The sequence below is a fragment of the Pipistrellus hanaki genome, assembly GCF_964339955.1.
Source record: "Pipistrellus hanaki genome assembly, chromosome: 11".
Lineage (NCBI taxonomy): Eukaryota > Metazoa > Chordata > Mammalia > Chiroptera > Vespertilionidae > Pipistrellus > Pipistrellus hanaki.
Genome location: NC_140513.1, coordinates 12,286,637 through 12,302,889, shown reverse-complemented (window position 1 = coordinate 12,302,889; position 16,253 = coordinate 12,286,637). Strand labels below are relative to the sequence as shown.

The 16,253-nt window shown below is 43.0% G+C and overlaps 1 protein-coding gene across 3 annotated transcripts in view; it reads left to right on the top strand.

The window, feature by feature from the left end:
- Positions 1 to 16,253, top strand: part of BRINP1 (BMP/retinoic acid inducible neural specific 1) — a 149,559-nt gene that overhangs the window by 31,484 nt on the left and 101,822 nt on the right. For all 3 annotated transcript variants that reach the window (XM_084899979.1, XM_084899980.1, XM_084899981.1), the window contains one exon: positions 8,694 to 8,961. In XM_084899979.1, coding sequence (XP_084756105.1) covers positions 8,744 to 8,961 — 218 coding nt within the window. In that variant the 5' untranslated portion in view covers positions 8,694 to 8,743. The remainder of the gene's footprint in view (positions 1 to 8,693; positions 8,962 to 16,253) is intronic.

Below are 16,253 nucleotides of genomic sequence, written 5' to 3'. Positions count from 1 at the left end.
GTTTTCTTTAGTGACCTGGTAGAAACTGTCAAGCTGAGGGTCAGAGCTCTTGATGAGTAAACGTTGAAGTTTAGGTTCGGATGGAAACATAAGTGTTTTATTTATTTGCTCCACTGAATATTAGGAATAGGTTAGCCACAGGGAAGAATTAAGAGCCATCAACTCAGCGGAGCACTGCTTATTTATTGAACAATTATTATATATTTTGAGCACCGGTGTAGTGCCAGCTCTGGGCTCTGCAGTACGTCTCGGTAGGAAGAGCATCCTTTTCTTACTCATCTGTGTGTCCTTTGCAGCATCCGATGTACTGATTTGCACATGAGCCATGGGTTTGCACGATTTGGTGCCTTTTGCTCCCACTGGTCCCACTAACTGAAATGTCTTCCATGAAGTCCTTTTTCTCCCTTCCGCTGGAAATTACCACTGAACCATTAGAGCCCAAGGGAAACCTCAGCACCCCTGAGAAACTTTGAACTGGGCTCTGTTTGAATTACTTTCCCCCTCATTCATTCCAACACTTTATTTAGGTCTCCAGTAAAACTCAGTTTGGCCTGTCCAGTGTGGCTCAGTGGTTGAACATCGACCCATGCACTAAGAGGTTGCTGGTTTGATTCCTGGTCTTGCTAGGGTTGTGGGCTCAATCCTCCATAGGGGATGTGCAGGAGACAGGCTATGGTTATTTCTTTCTCATAGATGTTTCTCTCTGTCTTCCTGCTCTTTCTCTCCTATCCTCTCTCTAATCATAAAAACATAATTTTAAAATTATTTTTTTAAAAACCAGCTCAATTTGTTGTGTTGCAATTTGGGAGATAAGGATTTCTCTCCCTTGCCAGCTTATGGCTTCCTAAATCCATGGACACATTCTTATTTTTCTTTGACTTTCCAATAGCTGATACTCCAATCCCAGACCCCATATTGTTCTTTCAATCAATACTAATTTTCTTTCTCTTTCATATTTTTATTTTCTTTTATTTGTTCTCTGAGTTTATAAATATCATCCTCTTTCTAAGAAGGAAAAAATCCTCCATGGACTCGTTGCTTCCTTCTCTGGTGGAGGGAAAGGAAGCCCTGGCTAATGCCTTTGGGGTATTTTTCTTTGCCAAGTGCACTGCACTCTATGCTTCCATTTATTCATGCTCCATTCATTACTCAATCTCTTTCAATGAATCTTCAGTTCCCATTAAGACATTGAAACGTTGTCAACCACCTCTGGATTCTTAAGTGCAAGAGGCATTTTGAGTCCTTCTCATGTTGTACCACTCTGTAGTTTTTTGGAACTTGAGACCCTTCTCTTAAGTATTTCTGCTCCTCTGACTTTGTTGATATTATTCTCTCATGGTTCTCCTCCTCCTCCTCTTACAGTCCTTCCTTACTGTACTTCATGGGAGTCTTTCCCTTTTGATCCTTCCTAAACTTGAGCATCACTCCATATTTGCTTCTGCTACTCTTTTTATTTTATTTTATTATTTTATTATTTTATTTTATTGTTTACAGTATTACATATGGTAGTACATATATCTCCTTTCCCCCCCCCCATTGACCTTCCCCCAGCCTCCCCTACCCCCTGCTGCAAGACACTGGGTACGGGGGGGGGGAGAGGGGGGATTAGGGCATGTTTCCGCTACTCTTGTCTCACATGTATTCACTGGGTGTTCTCATCTACCTGCGGAGCTCTAACACCATTAATTCAAATTGTTTTATAAATCTCTACCTCTAACTTGGCCTCTCCTTTGGTTTGGACTCAAGGAGTCTTCAGTCTACTGAAAATCCTGATAAAATGTCCAACAGACACCTCAAACTCAATAGGCCCAATAGGGAACTTGTCATCATTTACTCTAAACCTACTCTTATTATTATTATTATTATTATTATTATTATTGTTTATTAACATGAATGACACCATCATCAGACTGTCATCAAACCAGGTAGAGGAGTCATCATTGACATCTTTCTTTTACCCTCCATCCACCCAGGCATCCACTCTTGCTAATTTTGCCTCTCTATTTTTTTTTTCCATGCTGTCAAATGTAAGATATCTTGTTCAGACCATAGCTAGCATATCTAGCCTAAACTATAGTTATATCCTCCTCCATTCTATCCTTGTTCCTCTTAAATCTATCCACAACTCCTATAGTTGGAGTAAATGGAACTATAAGGTAGAACTCCTCTGTTTTAAAGCCATTAATGGATCCCTGTGATCCCACAGGACTCGTTCTGGCTCTAGATTTGTTCAGTTCATTCATTCATTAAGTACTGATTTAATGTCTACCATATGATTGAGATAAAATCATGGGTATATGTGGGGGGAAAGAGGGAACAATCTATATCTTCAAAAAACTCAGTCATGTATAAATATCTCTATATATAAAAGCCTGGGCATCTGAATGACTGGCCGACCGGTCTCTATGACATGCATTTACCACCAGGAGGCAGACACTTAACGCAGGAGTTGCCCCCTGGTGGTCAGCGTGCTCCCACAGCCAACCTCCCACAGCCAACCTCCCTAGGCCGGCCAAACTCCCGCAGTCCCTCCCCTGTGGCCTCTCCCCCCAGCCAGCCTGCCTGGGCCAGCCAGCAGGGGGAGGGGCTGCAGGAGGTTGGCCACTGGCCCCCATCAGGACTAAACGAGATGGCCCCCAGTGGCCCCAATCACCGGCCGGGCCAAGAAACCTGTGCATGAATTCGTGCACTGGGCCTCTAGTATAATTATAAAACAAGTCACCCCATTTAGCTTTTCTGCATTATCTCCTGTCACTCCCTTCCTCAACATTCCACTGCAATAACTGTGAAATACTTATAGATATTATATTCATACCACACTTTTTCATTATTTCACATGCTTTTGACCTGGCATGAAATGCAGGGCCCACATTTTGTCACCTCACAAAGTTCTTTATCCTCTAACCCCTCACCTAGATGCCACCTCTAGGAAGCATCCCCAAAGACCCTCCTTGGGGCTCTGTGCTCCATGGAACACTGTGTATACCCTGTCTTTGTCCTGTTATATTAAATTACCTGTTTCTTTGTCAATCTCCTATTGTGGATTGGGAGAACTAATTAAAATAGTAGGGACTCAACAAATATTTCTTGAATTTTACCAAACTGACCCAGAAAAGACATTCCAAAAATGTTAATTTCACTTTCCTTTTTGAAAGATCTCCTCAAAGACTGTTGATAATTTTGAGGGAAATTTTAAAAGGCAGTTGCCCTAAATTTAGATGTTTGCATTTCTGAATGTGGCTCAAATGAAATATTTATAAGGAAAAAGATGCTATACATAACTTACAGATGTATTGTTAATTATAAAAATATATAGAGAGTATGATTTAAAAAAAGTTATTGATTCTTGTTTCCCACTGTTTAAACTTATTTTTGGATCAAGAATTCCTGTTATTTGAATGAAACTTAAGACAAGGCCATGATATTTTCAAGTGACATTCAACATCTTTCTGTTCACCTCTATTCCTCACATTCAGTCTTGGTTCAGCAATTAATGTATCCAGTTCAGAATATGATAACAAATCAAATTTTATTTTAAAGTGGAAGCTCACTATTCCTTCAGATTCTTCTGTTTTTCCCCAGTTTATGATTTTGCCTTATTTCCTCTGTCTTGCTGACCTTGATCTTGACTTCTTCAGGGTTCAGAGTTTTCTCACTAGCAAAGAGGTAGCAAGAACCTTCCTGGACTAGTACTTTCTTGTCAACTTAGCATCAGTGCTTTGAGGGCCTGGCAGGTGTTCAGGCTAATGTTTTCCCATTATATTTTTGGTGGTACCTAGAGCTTCTCTTTGTCTCTGGGATCTCTTGTGATTCCTTTGATAAAGGAAAATGCAGCTGTTCAGAGAGGAAGGGAAGGGAGAGAGAGATGGAAACATCAATGATGAGAAAATCATTGATTGGCTGCCTCCTGCACACCCCACACTGGGGATTGAGCCCACAACCTAGGATGCACCTTGTCTGGGAATCAAACCTAGACCTCCTGGTTTAACCATTGAGGCACACCACCTGGGCTCCAGGGGACATTTATCATGTTGACTGTGTGGTCTTGTTGAAGCTCATGGTGAGGGGCTTCTACCCTGATTGTGTCCCCGAGTTGTTTAGGGGTGGACAGGAGAATTCCCCACACGCTGTCTGTTCTCACTCAGACTCCAATTGTGATCTCTTGCAATCGTGTGACAGGAAGGTTGAGAATCTCAGAAAGCTCATTTTAGCTACCTTTTTTGAGATCCTAAATAATGGTCACCCGCCTCTCTTTAGAATATGGTGTCTATTGTCTTGGGATTCAACTAAAACCAATAGTTGCATTTAAAATCCTACTTAATCCTTCTCTGAATCCCACAAGGTACTCATCCTCCTCTTATCGCCCACGTTGTACAAATGTGGAGACTGAGTGCTCATGGCCACCCGGCTTTGTAGGTTTGTGTCTCTGGTGAGGAGTCTTATCCAGAGATCCAGGTTTCAAAGGTGAAGCTTGGATAAGGTCATCAGGTTGACCTATGCTCCAGGGGTAGGCACTGTGGGTGATCTCCATATTATACATGAGAGGAGGGGAAATGGGGGTTCAGAATGTTTAAGTAACTGGTCCAACACAACAGAGCTGTCAAATGGCAGAGCTAGGAAAGAGTCTGCACTGTCCAGTTTGGGAGCCACTGTGGCTCTCAACACTTGAAACGTGGCTACTCCAAATTGAGGTAGGCTGCAAGCTTAAAATACAGAGCTCCAGATTTCAAAGACTTAGTAGGAGTAACAGAGTGTAAAATATCTCCCTAATATTTTATACTGGTTACATGTTGAAATATTACTAATTTGGATTAAGTATATGATTAAAATTCATTTACCTGTATATTTTTAATTGCTTTAATGTGGCTGCTAAAACTTAAAATTATATATGTAAATGGTATTCTACTTTTCAGATCTCCTGGTTGAAAACATTATCTCTGGCCTCTCTTCCTCCATTGGATTTTTTTCCCTTTTGCTCTAGTATTTGTGACAGCATGTTTCATATTAGAACTCCTCACACTATATTGAACCTGTGGAGGGAAGGTCCTGACCTCAGCTGGGGCAGGATGAGAGTGGGGATGCAGTTGAAATTGTACAGTCTCTGTGATGAGAAGCTTGGGGGGTAGAATCTTGAATCTAATACTTCAGAGCTGTGGGCTTGGGGAAATCATTCAATGTCTTTAAGTCCCAAGGTGCTCATCTGTGCAATGGGATAGCTGTGGGCACCTCGTGGTGCCCTTTGTTAAGATCTACTCTGTACTTTGTGCTTTAATTACTACCAAGAGGGCAGACACAGATCTAAGCACACAGTAGATGCCCAATAAGTAATCACATGACCTTTACATGATCTCAAATTTCTAGCTCAGTGGGTGCTAACAGGGGCTTGTTTACAGAATGGGAGTCACAGTGTCTTTGGTAATACTAGTATGATAACGTGTAGGTAACAAATCTACTGGCACCCACTAGAATGAATGACTCTTGTTCTTGCTCAGTAAAATATCTGCATCTAATGAAATTCTCTGTAGAGAAACTTCTGTTTTCATTTTTGATGTTCTGTGGATTATTGTGATTTTCTAAGTCACCAAAGATATATATTCTGACTCCTTCAACAAGCACTCATCTCTACATGCTCAAGTGTAGATTTTATCATAAGCCCCACAAAGGTTCACACTCAGCCATATACACCCACTGCATTGTTGAGGCAGCGTGCCAAAATGAAAACCAGGAGCTAAAAGGTAGAAGTCTAGTAAAATTGGCCTCTGAGGTCATGATCTGTAAAATTAAAATGTTGGATTAGAGCAGGGTTTTACTTTTGCACAATTGCCATTGGAGCCCAGTATTTTTTGTTGTGGGGGGCTGTGCTGTGCATTTGTAGGATGTTAGGCAGCATCCCCTAGCCTCTGCCCACGTGATGTGAGTAGCAACACTCAGTCATGACAATCAAAGAGGTCCCCAGGGAGACAAAATGGCCACCTCTTGGGAAGCACTGGATTAGGTCTTTCAAATTGCAGCTAATTCTAGGACTGCAGGCAGAGGCCTCGCTCGCTGCTGTTCCATGCATAGCTCCCTCCTGCTTTGGAAAGCTGCAGTGTTCTGAATCGTGTTTCCTCACACACGGTGTAACAGCCAAGCATTCCCTCACTGGCTCCCACCCGCACCCACTTACAACAGAAGCCATGTGGAAGGTTTGTATGGGTGACACGCTGCGATTTCAGTGTGTCGTAGCTCCCCACCGAGATCTCTGAGCAGTCGCCTCCACCCCCTGCTTGCCACTCAGGTGGGCCTGGCAGGCAGTTTTGGCAGCTGCAGCTGTTACAGTTCTGCATTCAACACGCACGGCTTTGTTTGAGGCTCTAAACAAAACTTCAGGCCACAGCTCCTGACAGCCAATCCTCTGCTCACGTGCCTCTCTCCTGGCCGCTGACAGCTGGGGCTCCTGGGGCCAAGCAGGTTTCTGTGGCTCCTCATAATAAAATGGTGCAGTGGGGCAATGGAGGGAAACATCTAATTGGATGGTAAATTCCCAACTCCTTTTTCTTTTCTTTTAAAAAATATATTTTCATTGATTTCAGAAAGGAAAGGAGAAGGGAAGAGAGAAACATCAAAAATGAGAGAGAATCATTGATCAGCTGCCTCCTCTATGCCTTACACTGGGGATTGAGCCTGCAACCTGGGCATGTGCCCTTAATGGGTATTGAACCGTGACCTCCTGGTTCAGAGGTCGATGCTCAACCACTGGCTGAGCTCCATCTTTTTTTTTTTTTCTAGCTTGGATTTTCTTCCCATTTCAGTTGGAAGTGTAGACAAATAAGATATCTATTCATATTTATACGTCATTTTACGCTTGGCAAGATGTCTATGTCCTTGCAGCATTTTTAAAAGGTAGAAATAAAAAGCTGAGATCTAGAGAGAGGACATAACTGTCCAAAGTCACACTACTAGCCATGAGTAGAAACAGTCTTTTGAAGGTTCTTGCCAGCTACAGTCTCACAGCAGAGTGAGCAAGGCAGACACAAACAATTAAGTGTAATGAAAGATAACAAGCACTAACATACCGTTATGTAAAGTGAGCAACTAGAGCCTGGAGAAGGGATCAACTAACACTTCTGGAGATGAATAGAAAAAGGAAATTATCTTTGAGCACCTGACTCAGCTGGCTACTACAGGATGCACAGGACTTGGCTGGGCAGGGGGACAGTATGAGTGAAGACACTCCCAGCAGGAAATGAGTGGACACCATCAGTACCAACATTCATCATTATTATTATCCTCACCATCATGGAGCACTTGATACATGCCAGCCACTGGGTGGAACACTTCACATAAATTGTGTCACTGCATTTTAACACTAGGTGCTATTGTGTTTGGGTTTTTTTTTTAATATATATTTTTATTGATTTCAGAGAGGAAGGGAGAGGGAGAGAGAGATAGAAACATCAATGAAAAGAGAGAATTATTGGTCAGCTGCCTCTTGCACACTCCACACTGGAGATCAAGCCTGCAACTCAGGCATGTGCCCTGACTGGGAATTGAACTCTGACCTCCTAGTTCAGAGGTCCACACGCAAATACTGAGCCACGCCAGCCTGGCATTAGGTGCTATTGCTAATTACATTTTGCATACAGGGAAACTGAGACTCATAGAGGTTAAATACTTACCTGAAATCATGCTTTTTATAATTGACGAGACCTGAATTCACAGCTACCTTTCAGTGAGGACTAACATGAGCTCTTTTAGAATAAATGGGGTGGGGGCCTTAGATAGCAAAATTATAGGCTAGTAAGTAGAAGTTTGATGAAGTGATAGCAACAAAATTTATAAATTTTCAAAAGGCAAGGTGTGGCCATGTAGTCTCTCTTCTTTTCTCCCCTCCGCCACAAGGAGCCTCTTCCAAATTCCCCCATCGTAAGCATTTCTCCAACATGGAGCCACTGTGCTACTCTACCGTCCCCCCAATAAGAGGTGGCTAAGGCCCTACCTAGTTTCTGAACATCAGAGAACCTTGAAGCTCAGAATCACCAGCAGGTGAATCTCAGTCACCTTTCTTTGGGGTGAGGGAGGCACCCTAGTGAGCACTTAGAAGTGACTAACAAGTTCCACACTCTTCCCCTGTAGATATCCCACCCAGAAACTCATGCTCATAATCCGTCTTGAGATGGTGTGCATTCATGTAATCATGCAGAGTGCGCATTCAGTAGCTACATGTCTGTGTGAGAGGAGGAGAGGAAGGAAGTCTCGTTTACTGAGTCCCTGTCCTGAGAGGCAGGTTGTTGAAGATAGTAGGTGGGCCAGACACTTGAGTTCTGTCTCCACATCTCTGAGATTAGATCTCTGTATTTGATCATTTCATGCATTCTTTCAATACCTAAGCCTTGAAGACTTTTCATGTGCCAAGTGCCAAGATACAAGCACTTCACCTCATCCTATGTTCGGCAGATAAGAAAACTGCATTCCTAAGAAATTAAGCAATTTACATGTTGATACAGCATGTGAACAGCAAAGCAGGAACGTGATGCTGTGCTCTTAACCAGATACTGTACTGAATTTTGTAAACCTTAAAGCACTGTTCTGATGTAAGATAGTATTAAGAAAATGTGTTAACACCATTTTCTCCTTTGTCTTTCTTCTCTCTCTCTGCCTCTGTCTTTCTCTTCCCACCTACCCTCCCTCCCTCTCTCCTCCTTTCTCCACAGGACTCCACAGAATGGAGCAAGAATGAGAGGAAAAAGGCCGGCAGAAAAGCATGAACTGGAGGTTTGTTGAGCTCCTCTACTTCCTGTTTATATGGGGCCGTATCTCAGTGCAGCCCTCCCACCAGGAACCAGCTGGGACAGACCAACATGTCTCCAAGGAATTTGATTGGCTCATTTCAGACAGGGGGCCTTTCCACCACTCCAGGAGCTACCTATCCTTTGTGGAAAGACACCGTCAAGGATTTACAACTCGATATAAAATATACAGGTAAGATCGGGGCTAAGCTGGTCCTTGCCTTTCATTCATAGAAAGCTTCCGGGGTCAGCCATTGGCATGGGCCTTACTGAAAGGGGGTATGTCTGGGCCAAGGAACCCCTCAGCAGGCTGTCAGTCACCTTTTCACTTATTTATAGATTTATTTATATATTTATTTATTGTTCACTTTGCACAAGAGATTAGCAATGGCACTGAGAAGAGCAAATAGCTAATGTTTATTGAATATGTACTGCGCTCTGGGCATGATACATGCTTTCTTGTTTAAAATTTATAAACCATCAGAGATAGGTTCTGTCTGTTTTCTCCACTTTATAGATGAGGTGACTGAGCTTCATCGAGGTGGAATAACTTGTGTTAAGTCATGTTGGAAATGGTCAAATGTTTTTAGTCAACCACATTAGATGTTGGTAGTGCTTTTTTTGCAAATGCTGTTGCAAATGCATTCAATAATCTACCCAAACGCATGCACACATTTGGATGTAAGAGAGGACACTCAGTGAACCATCTTTTCTTAAGCAGATCTGAGCTGGTTCTTGGTCTCTTAGAATCCTACTCATACAAAAAGGACTTAGCCCAAATTCTTTTCTGCTTAAAACCATCTCAGGGTCTCCTCGTTCCACTTGATCACCCTCTCTTCAGTATTTCTATACTTTCTACACTTAACACCTCTTGATTTTTAAGCCATTTGCAATTAGAGTGCATATTTCTTTATTACCTAACTGAAAACTCTTTGAGGGCAGGAGATATATATATGTAAAATTTCATTTCTAGATGCCCAGAGTCACTTTTGTTTTGCTTTGTATCATATGCACATAATACATGTTATGGACATAAACGAATTAGAGAATGCAAAAAAGTCTCTAGAGGTGTGATTTTTGTCTTAAAGTTCAAGGAAGAAGAACAAGTCCCTAATATTTCTGGGCCAGTTAGGATAAGATAGCCAGGAAGAATAGCGAAGGCTGTAATCTTGGCCTGCAGCTTGGAAGGCATGGCTTCAGGTCTTATATCTTTTATATACTTGATATGAAAAATAGGCATGTTTTGTTTGCACATTTTATGACATTGTGGGCTAAAAATGGGTTATTCATGAAATCTCTACCAGCTGCCAATACCTCTGCTTTTATGCTGAATATTCAAATCCTAGCTTGAAAGTTGGCCCATTAATGACTGAGGTCCTGCATTGGTTCCATTCATACAAGTTCACAGATAAACTTTCCATGAGCTTTGAGGAGCTGTAGAGAATCTGAGTTATTGGGGGAAGGTACTCTGGGCATGATGAAAAGCAGGATCACTAAGGAAAATGAAGAATGCACGTGCATGAAAAGAAAAAGAGCATAAAGATGAGAAACATGGTGCAACTTCTTTCAAAAGAGAAACATATCAGAATCTCAAAAAAAGTACTGATTCAAAAATATATAGTTATTGAATGTAAACGATTCCTTAGGAGAATTACTTCTAAATCACCCAAGAACAATAGTTATACACTTAATTTCAAATTTGGATTCTTAAAATAGTTTCTGACCCAATACAACTATTGCTTTCAGTGGATATGCATAAACTAAATATGGGTGTTCATTGATTACTCAACCAAACGCTTCAATATCTGAAATCCCTGGTTTTGGGAAAGATGTTGGCTTGTAATGTTGGAAGAGAAGAAGTAGTAAAGCCCCCGTTATTTGTGATTTGTCAGATAATATTAACACCTTGGCTTTATCTGTGGCTTTCTCTTCCACGTGAGCCTCTTGAGGACAGTTTGACTGGGGCTCAGATTTCCAATCGAAAGATTAGGAGGTGATTGACTTGAATAAAATTATGTAGCTGAGAAAAGTTGGAGCCTGAACTGGAAACAAAATCTGAGGATAGGTTCATCCATATTAATAAATATGCTCGAACTGAAGACATCCATTCATTGTTTACAAATGTTTATTAGCAACTATGGTGTGCCTGACCCTGTGGTAGGCCCTGGGGACAAGTTGGTCATGATTGACAGGTGATGGTTACAATGGAGGCTCACAAGGGAGCTATCAGGCTTAGGAGATGATGAATCTGTGTTTGTGATTGCTGTTGAAATAACCTAGACTTACACTGGTATCCTCAGTAGAACCACAGCTACCAAATATTCAATAATAGCAACCTTTTACTGGGAGGTCAATCAATTTTCACACCATCTTCTGTAAGATGAGCAAGCTTTTACACCTAGGAAATTCAGGACTTTGGGAAACAGAATATATTGCTCTAGCCCAGCGATTTTCAACCTTTTTTCATCCCATGGCACATATAAACTAATTACTAAAATTGTGCGGCATACCAAAAAAAAAAAAAAAAAAGTTTTTTTTTTCTGATCTGACAAAAAAACGGGTATGATTTTGACTCATTCACATTAGACAGATGTTGTGCTGGATGCTGTCATTTTTTTATTTGACAATTGAAGGGAGAAGTGGTCAGTGCCTCTGACTAAATAGTCAGGTATTGCATGTTTTACAAATTCTTGCGGCTCACCAGGGTGCCGTGGCACACCTATTGAAAATTGCTACTGTAGCCCATCTCTCTGGTGATGGTGGAACTGGGGATCAAACACAGCCCTTCTGTGACGCACTCCACTGCATGGCCCCTCCAGCACGGTGCCCAAATGTGGAGTGTTTCAGAGTTCTGAGAGGTCTCTTCCAAACATTTTTTCTCACACTTTGTCAACATTTTAGCGGTAGTTTTAGAGATGCTGAGAAGTGAATGGCTGCTAATGAGATTGGGGGTCAGGACTTCTGGATACTAATTCCACTCTGTGGACACTGATCTAGTGACATAGGCAAGTTCCCTCCCCTAATAGATCCCCCAGTTCTGACCCATTAAAGGATAGGTGTGATGTAGGTCTCTGGTTTTCCACCAATGCTCTTAGAAATCCTGAGGGTCAGTAAAGAAGCCATAGGAGCCTGGCTGGCATAGCTCAGTGGTTGAGCATCAACCTATGAACCAGGGGGTTCGACTCCTGGTCAGGGCACATGCCTGTGGTTGTGGCTTGGTCCCCGGTGTGAGGCGTGCGGGTGGTTGCCAATCAGTGATTCTCTCTCATCATTGATGTTAGATCTCCCTTCCTCTTCCTTCCTCTCTGAAATCAATAAAAATATTTTTTTAAAGTCATAGGAGCTAGTGTAGTGTGAGAAGACAGACAAAGGGCAGGGGGCACTCAGGCAAGCTCCCTGGCCTTCCCCAGCCCCTCTGTGAGAGGTTTGCTGCTCCTGCTTCTGTGTTCAGGCTGCACGCATGCTTTCCTTTGGATTCCACCGCTAAAACAGAGTGTGCAATCTCCCAACATGCGGATTTCTAAGCTCCTTTCTAGCTCTAAAATTAAGTATAAGGTTTCGCCAAGGACACATAGTTAATTAAATGATGGAGTTCACCCCAGAAGTCAGGCCCCTGGTCATCTAGTTATTTCTTCCTTCCTTTATTTAATCTTCAAGTAATTACCAAGCACCAACTACAGGCCCAGTGCTGTTTTGGGGCAGATACAATGATGAGTGAAACAAACATGGCCCCTGCTCTCATAGGAGAAACTATATTAATTAAACACACACACACACACACACACACACACACACACACACACACACTGCTACAAAGAAGAAAGAGCAGGGTGGGCATAACTGGGACAACAGTAACACCATCCACATTGATCGGGAGCCTGTTATGTGCAGAGGTTTGGTGGGGCTTCTGTCATGATCCGCACATGGACATACAGACAGGGACCCAGAGACCTGGGTGCCACTGCAGACCAGGTTCAGACCAGAGCAAAGTCAGCTAGCGCATGCCCATCGGGTGGCTGTCAATCGCCACTTCCTCCCCATTGCATGCCGCTTTGGTGAAACACGAAAGCATGGCCCCCGGGGATTTCCTTTACTTCCACTGTGCTAACATGCATGTAGCACGTTAGAAACTTGACATCCCCATCAGGAAAGACAGGCTTTCCTACCAGAATGTACCCTATAGTCACATGCTACCGAGCAAGCCCCATGGAGATGCTCTGGACCTCAGGCTCTGGCCAGTTTCCCCCACCCTGAATCCAGGCTAGAGCTCTGAGTCATCTAGAAGCTTCCAAAAGACACTGAAATCTCCCCTTCTCATTTACGTGGGTGAAGGCCATCTCCCTCCTCATCTATATGCACACAGAGGTCAATTTCAGCTCAGAGAGTCCTGGTGGGGAGACAGTGTCCCTGGCAATGCCAAATACCTGGCAGATTAAATCCCAGCAGAAGCCCTCTCTCATGTCGCTTCAAGCTGAGCAGTAGTATGTGCACAAGCAGTGATTTGGGTGCATGAGGCACACGCTTTGTCACTCACAAGCCTGAGCTGGCACACAGAGGCTGGGGACCTTTTCTGCTGGCTCCTGCCAGGGTGCAGTGCAGTAACACTGATCTTGGGCTCAGGAAACCTGGCAATGGCACAGGTCACTCACCTCCCTGATGTCTGATTTCAGCCAAGTAATGGAACTTTTTGGTGCCTCTGTTTCCTCATTTGTACAATGGGATTGTTAGTTAAGGGGGTTTCCAGGTATGTCTGAACTTCTATGATTCTGTGAAATACTGCCATTTGAAAACAGAACTTGGGATAGCAGAGAAGACCCTGGACTTGGAGTCTGGAGACCTAGGTTTTGTTTAGTTTGGAGCTGCTTTCTGGATTTGTCAACCTGAGCAAATTCATTCATTCACCATTCAGTCATTCATGAATCCGTGGTTTTAGAACCTAACAAAAATCATACATTGTAAGCTGTGCTATGATTGAAGGTAAAGAGCCGAGCAATAGAAAACACAGGTGTGCGCGTGCACGTGCGCGCGCGCGCACACACACACACACACACAAACACACACACACAGTGGAGAGTAGAGGCCAAAACGATGCCATAAGCAATTCCTCTGAGACTCTGTACGATGAAGACACTGTTAAATGTGTGGTTGCGGTGAGAAACACCTTAGCTACCAAACAGTGAGCTTGGAATTTTGCAGGAACTGCATAAATACAACTTCTTCCCTCCATGTGGGAGAATTGATTGCATTCATTGCTCAAAGTTATTTCTTTCCTACTCACATGAATGTAAAAGTCAGTCTGGTCCAAAGGTGTTTCCTGTGTTCCCACTGCGTTGGTGATTATTGGTTTGTTGGTTTGATTATTTACCCTGACTTTGAGATCATTAGTTGCTGTAAATTTAGCAATTATTTCAGAGGTGGGATTACTGGGGGTATTGTGGTATTCTCTGGAGGGTTTGGTTCTGGAGAGCCAGGGAAGAGGAGAGAAATTGATAATGGCAGCAACTGTGCCATAGAGGTGGTTTTGTATCGAGTGGTTTTCCATGTGGGTTGCAGAGCGAGGTTTGTGGCTTAGGTTACACCTTTCTTTGAGCCTTAAGTAAGTACTTAAAACTTGAGTATAAATCTACTCTTGGTACACCAAGTCTGATCGCCTTACTCCTTGCACGTATTTCAGAGTTGCATGAGTTTCCGTTTTAGTCTGCTCTCCCGATGGTTCCTTCATGTGCTTCACAAATATATATATATATATATATATATATATATATATATATATATATATATATATATATATATATATCTCAGTAGGTTTTGTGGTGAAGCTATTAAATGAAGCTATTAAATGAATGGGGCTGGGGCTGGACTGGGGCTGGGTGGATGGTTCTATTACAATAAATGAGATTTGGTCCTTACCCAGAAATCATTCAACTACGCAGTTTAGATGCTGTGCCCAGGGGAGATGGCAATACAAGGTAGACAGGTCTCTGCCTACAGGGGGCTAACAGACAGGTGGCAGTGAGAGAGAAGTCCATCCCAGCGACCCTCAGGCTGCTTTTGGTTGAACTTGAAACCACCAACCTGTGAATTTCAGCTGGAATCTAGGTATCACATGGTGCACAAGTTGTATTTTATTGGTGTGGCTGAAACTAGTCTACATTGGCACTTCTTAAAGCACGTCACATGGAACTCTAATGTGATTTTTAAAGATATTTTCTGGGGGGAAAATGATCCTATAGTCAAATAAATAATAACAGTAATAAGAGTGATAAGTTGGCTGCTAAATACAAAGCCTACCAAGTGCTTAGCATGGACACAGCATATAAAAATTATTTCAACTGATTGATCCTCACGATAATACTGTGCCTTAGGTATTGTTGTCATCCCCATTTACATAACTTGTCCAAGGAAAGGGCTAATTCACAGGCAAGCAGATTCCAGAGTCTGCATGTTAACTAGGCTCTGTTGCCTCCCAGGTGACATAAATGTATTTGTTTGGGAAAGGGATTGCTCTTAGAATATCTAAAATAATAAAAGCATAATATTCAAATTGACTGAACAGCCAAACAGCAGAACAATTGTCCAGACAACCTTCCGGACCACCTTCGGGATGAAGCCTTGGCTGCGAGAGCCAAGCCCCTTGCAGGAATTCCATGCATCTGGCCTGGCCTCTAGTTTAATAATTTTTTACTAGACCTCTTTGACTGAACAACGTTTTTTTCTGGGAATGATTGGAGTTTGGAGAGCAGGTTTGAGGAGTCACTGGCACTCCCTCGCATTGGTAGCTCGAATGCAGCCTCTTTGGATGCCAGCCTATGTCAAAGCGCTCTTAAAGGGCCATCTCTGCAGCCTGGGGAGCTGGCACCTGGCCTAAGAGGCCACCCTCCCTGTTGAGCACTTTGGACTCAATCTACCTCCTGGTTTATAATGAAAGGGATGGAATGGGTAGCTTTAGTTTTCCTCTCACCATAATTGCCTTATCCTTTCTTCCTCTCCCTTTTCATTGCCTAAGTTTTGGCACTCCTATTTCTAAGTTAGGCATTCCACCCTGTGGTGTAGGAACTTCAGCAGAGGCCACAATTGAGCAGTAAGGAAAGCAAAGAAGTGGCTGCATATGAGAATCACCTACCAAGCCTTGAGACAATACCAGTGCCGGGTCCTTTGTCATGTGTTCGGATTTCATGGGTCAAGGACAGACAGGAGAACCTCTGACCTAGGGCAATGTTTGCCAGTTAGGGGTCATTTCTTTTCCTGGGAGGTGAGGGGGTATTTGGAAATGTCCACGAACAGTTTGGATTGTGCGGTCTGGGGGGCAGAGGCCAGGGACCAGGGAAACTGCTTAGCCACCCTGCAGGGTGCACCAAACGCTCTGGCTCGCGGTGGCAGTCTTGTAGAGTTGAGGAACCTTTCTCCAGAGCAAGTGTTTTGGGACAGAGAGGAAAACAGCGTGGTGGGAAGGACTTAGAATAAATGGTCTTTGATTCTGGTCAT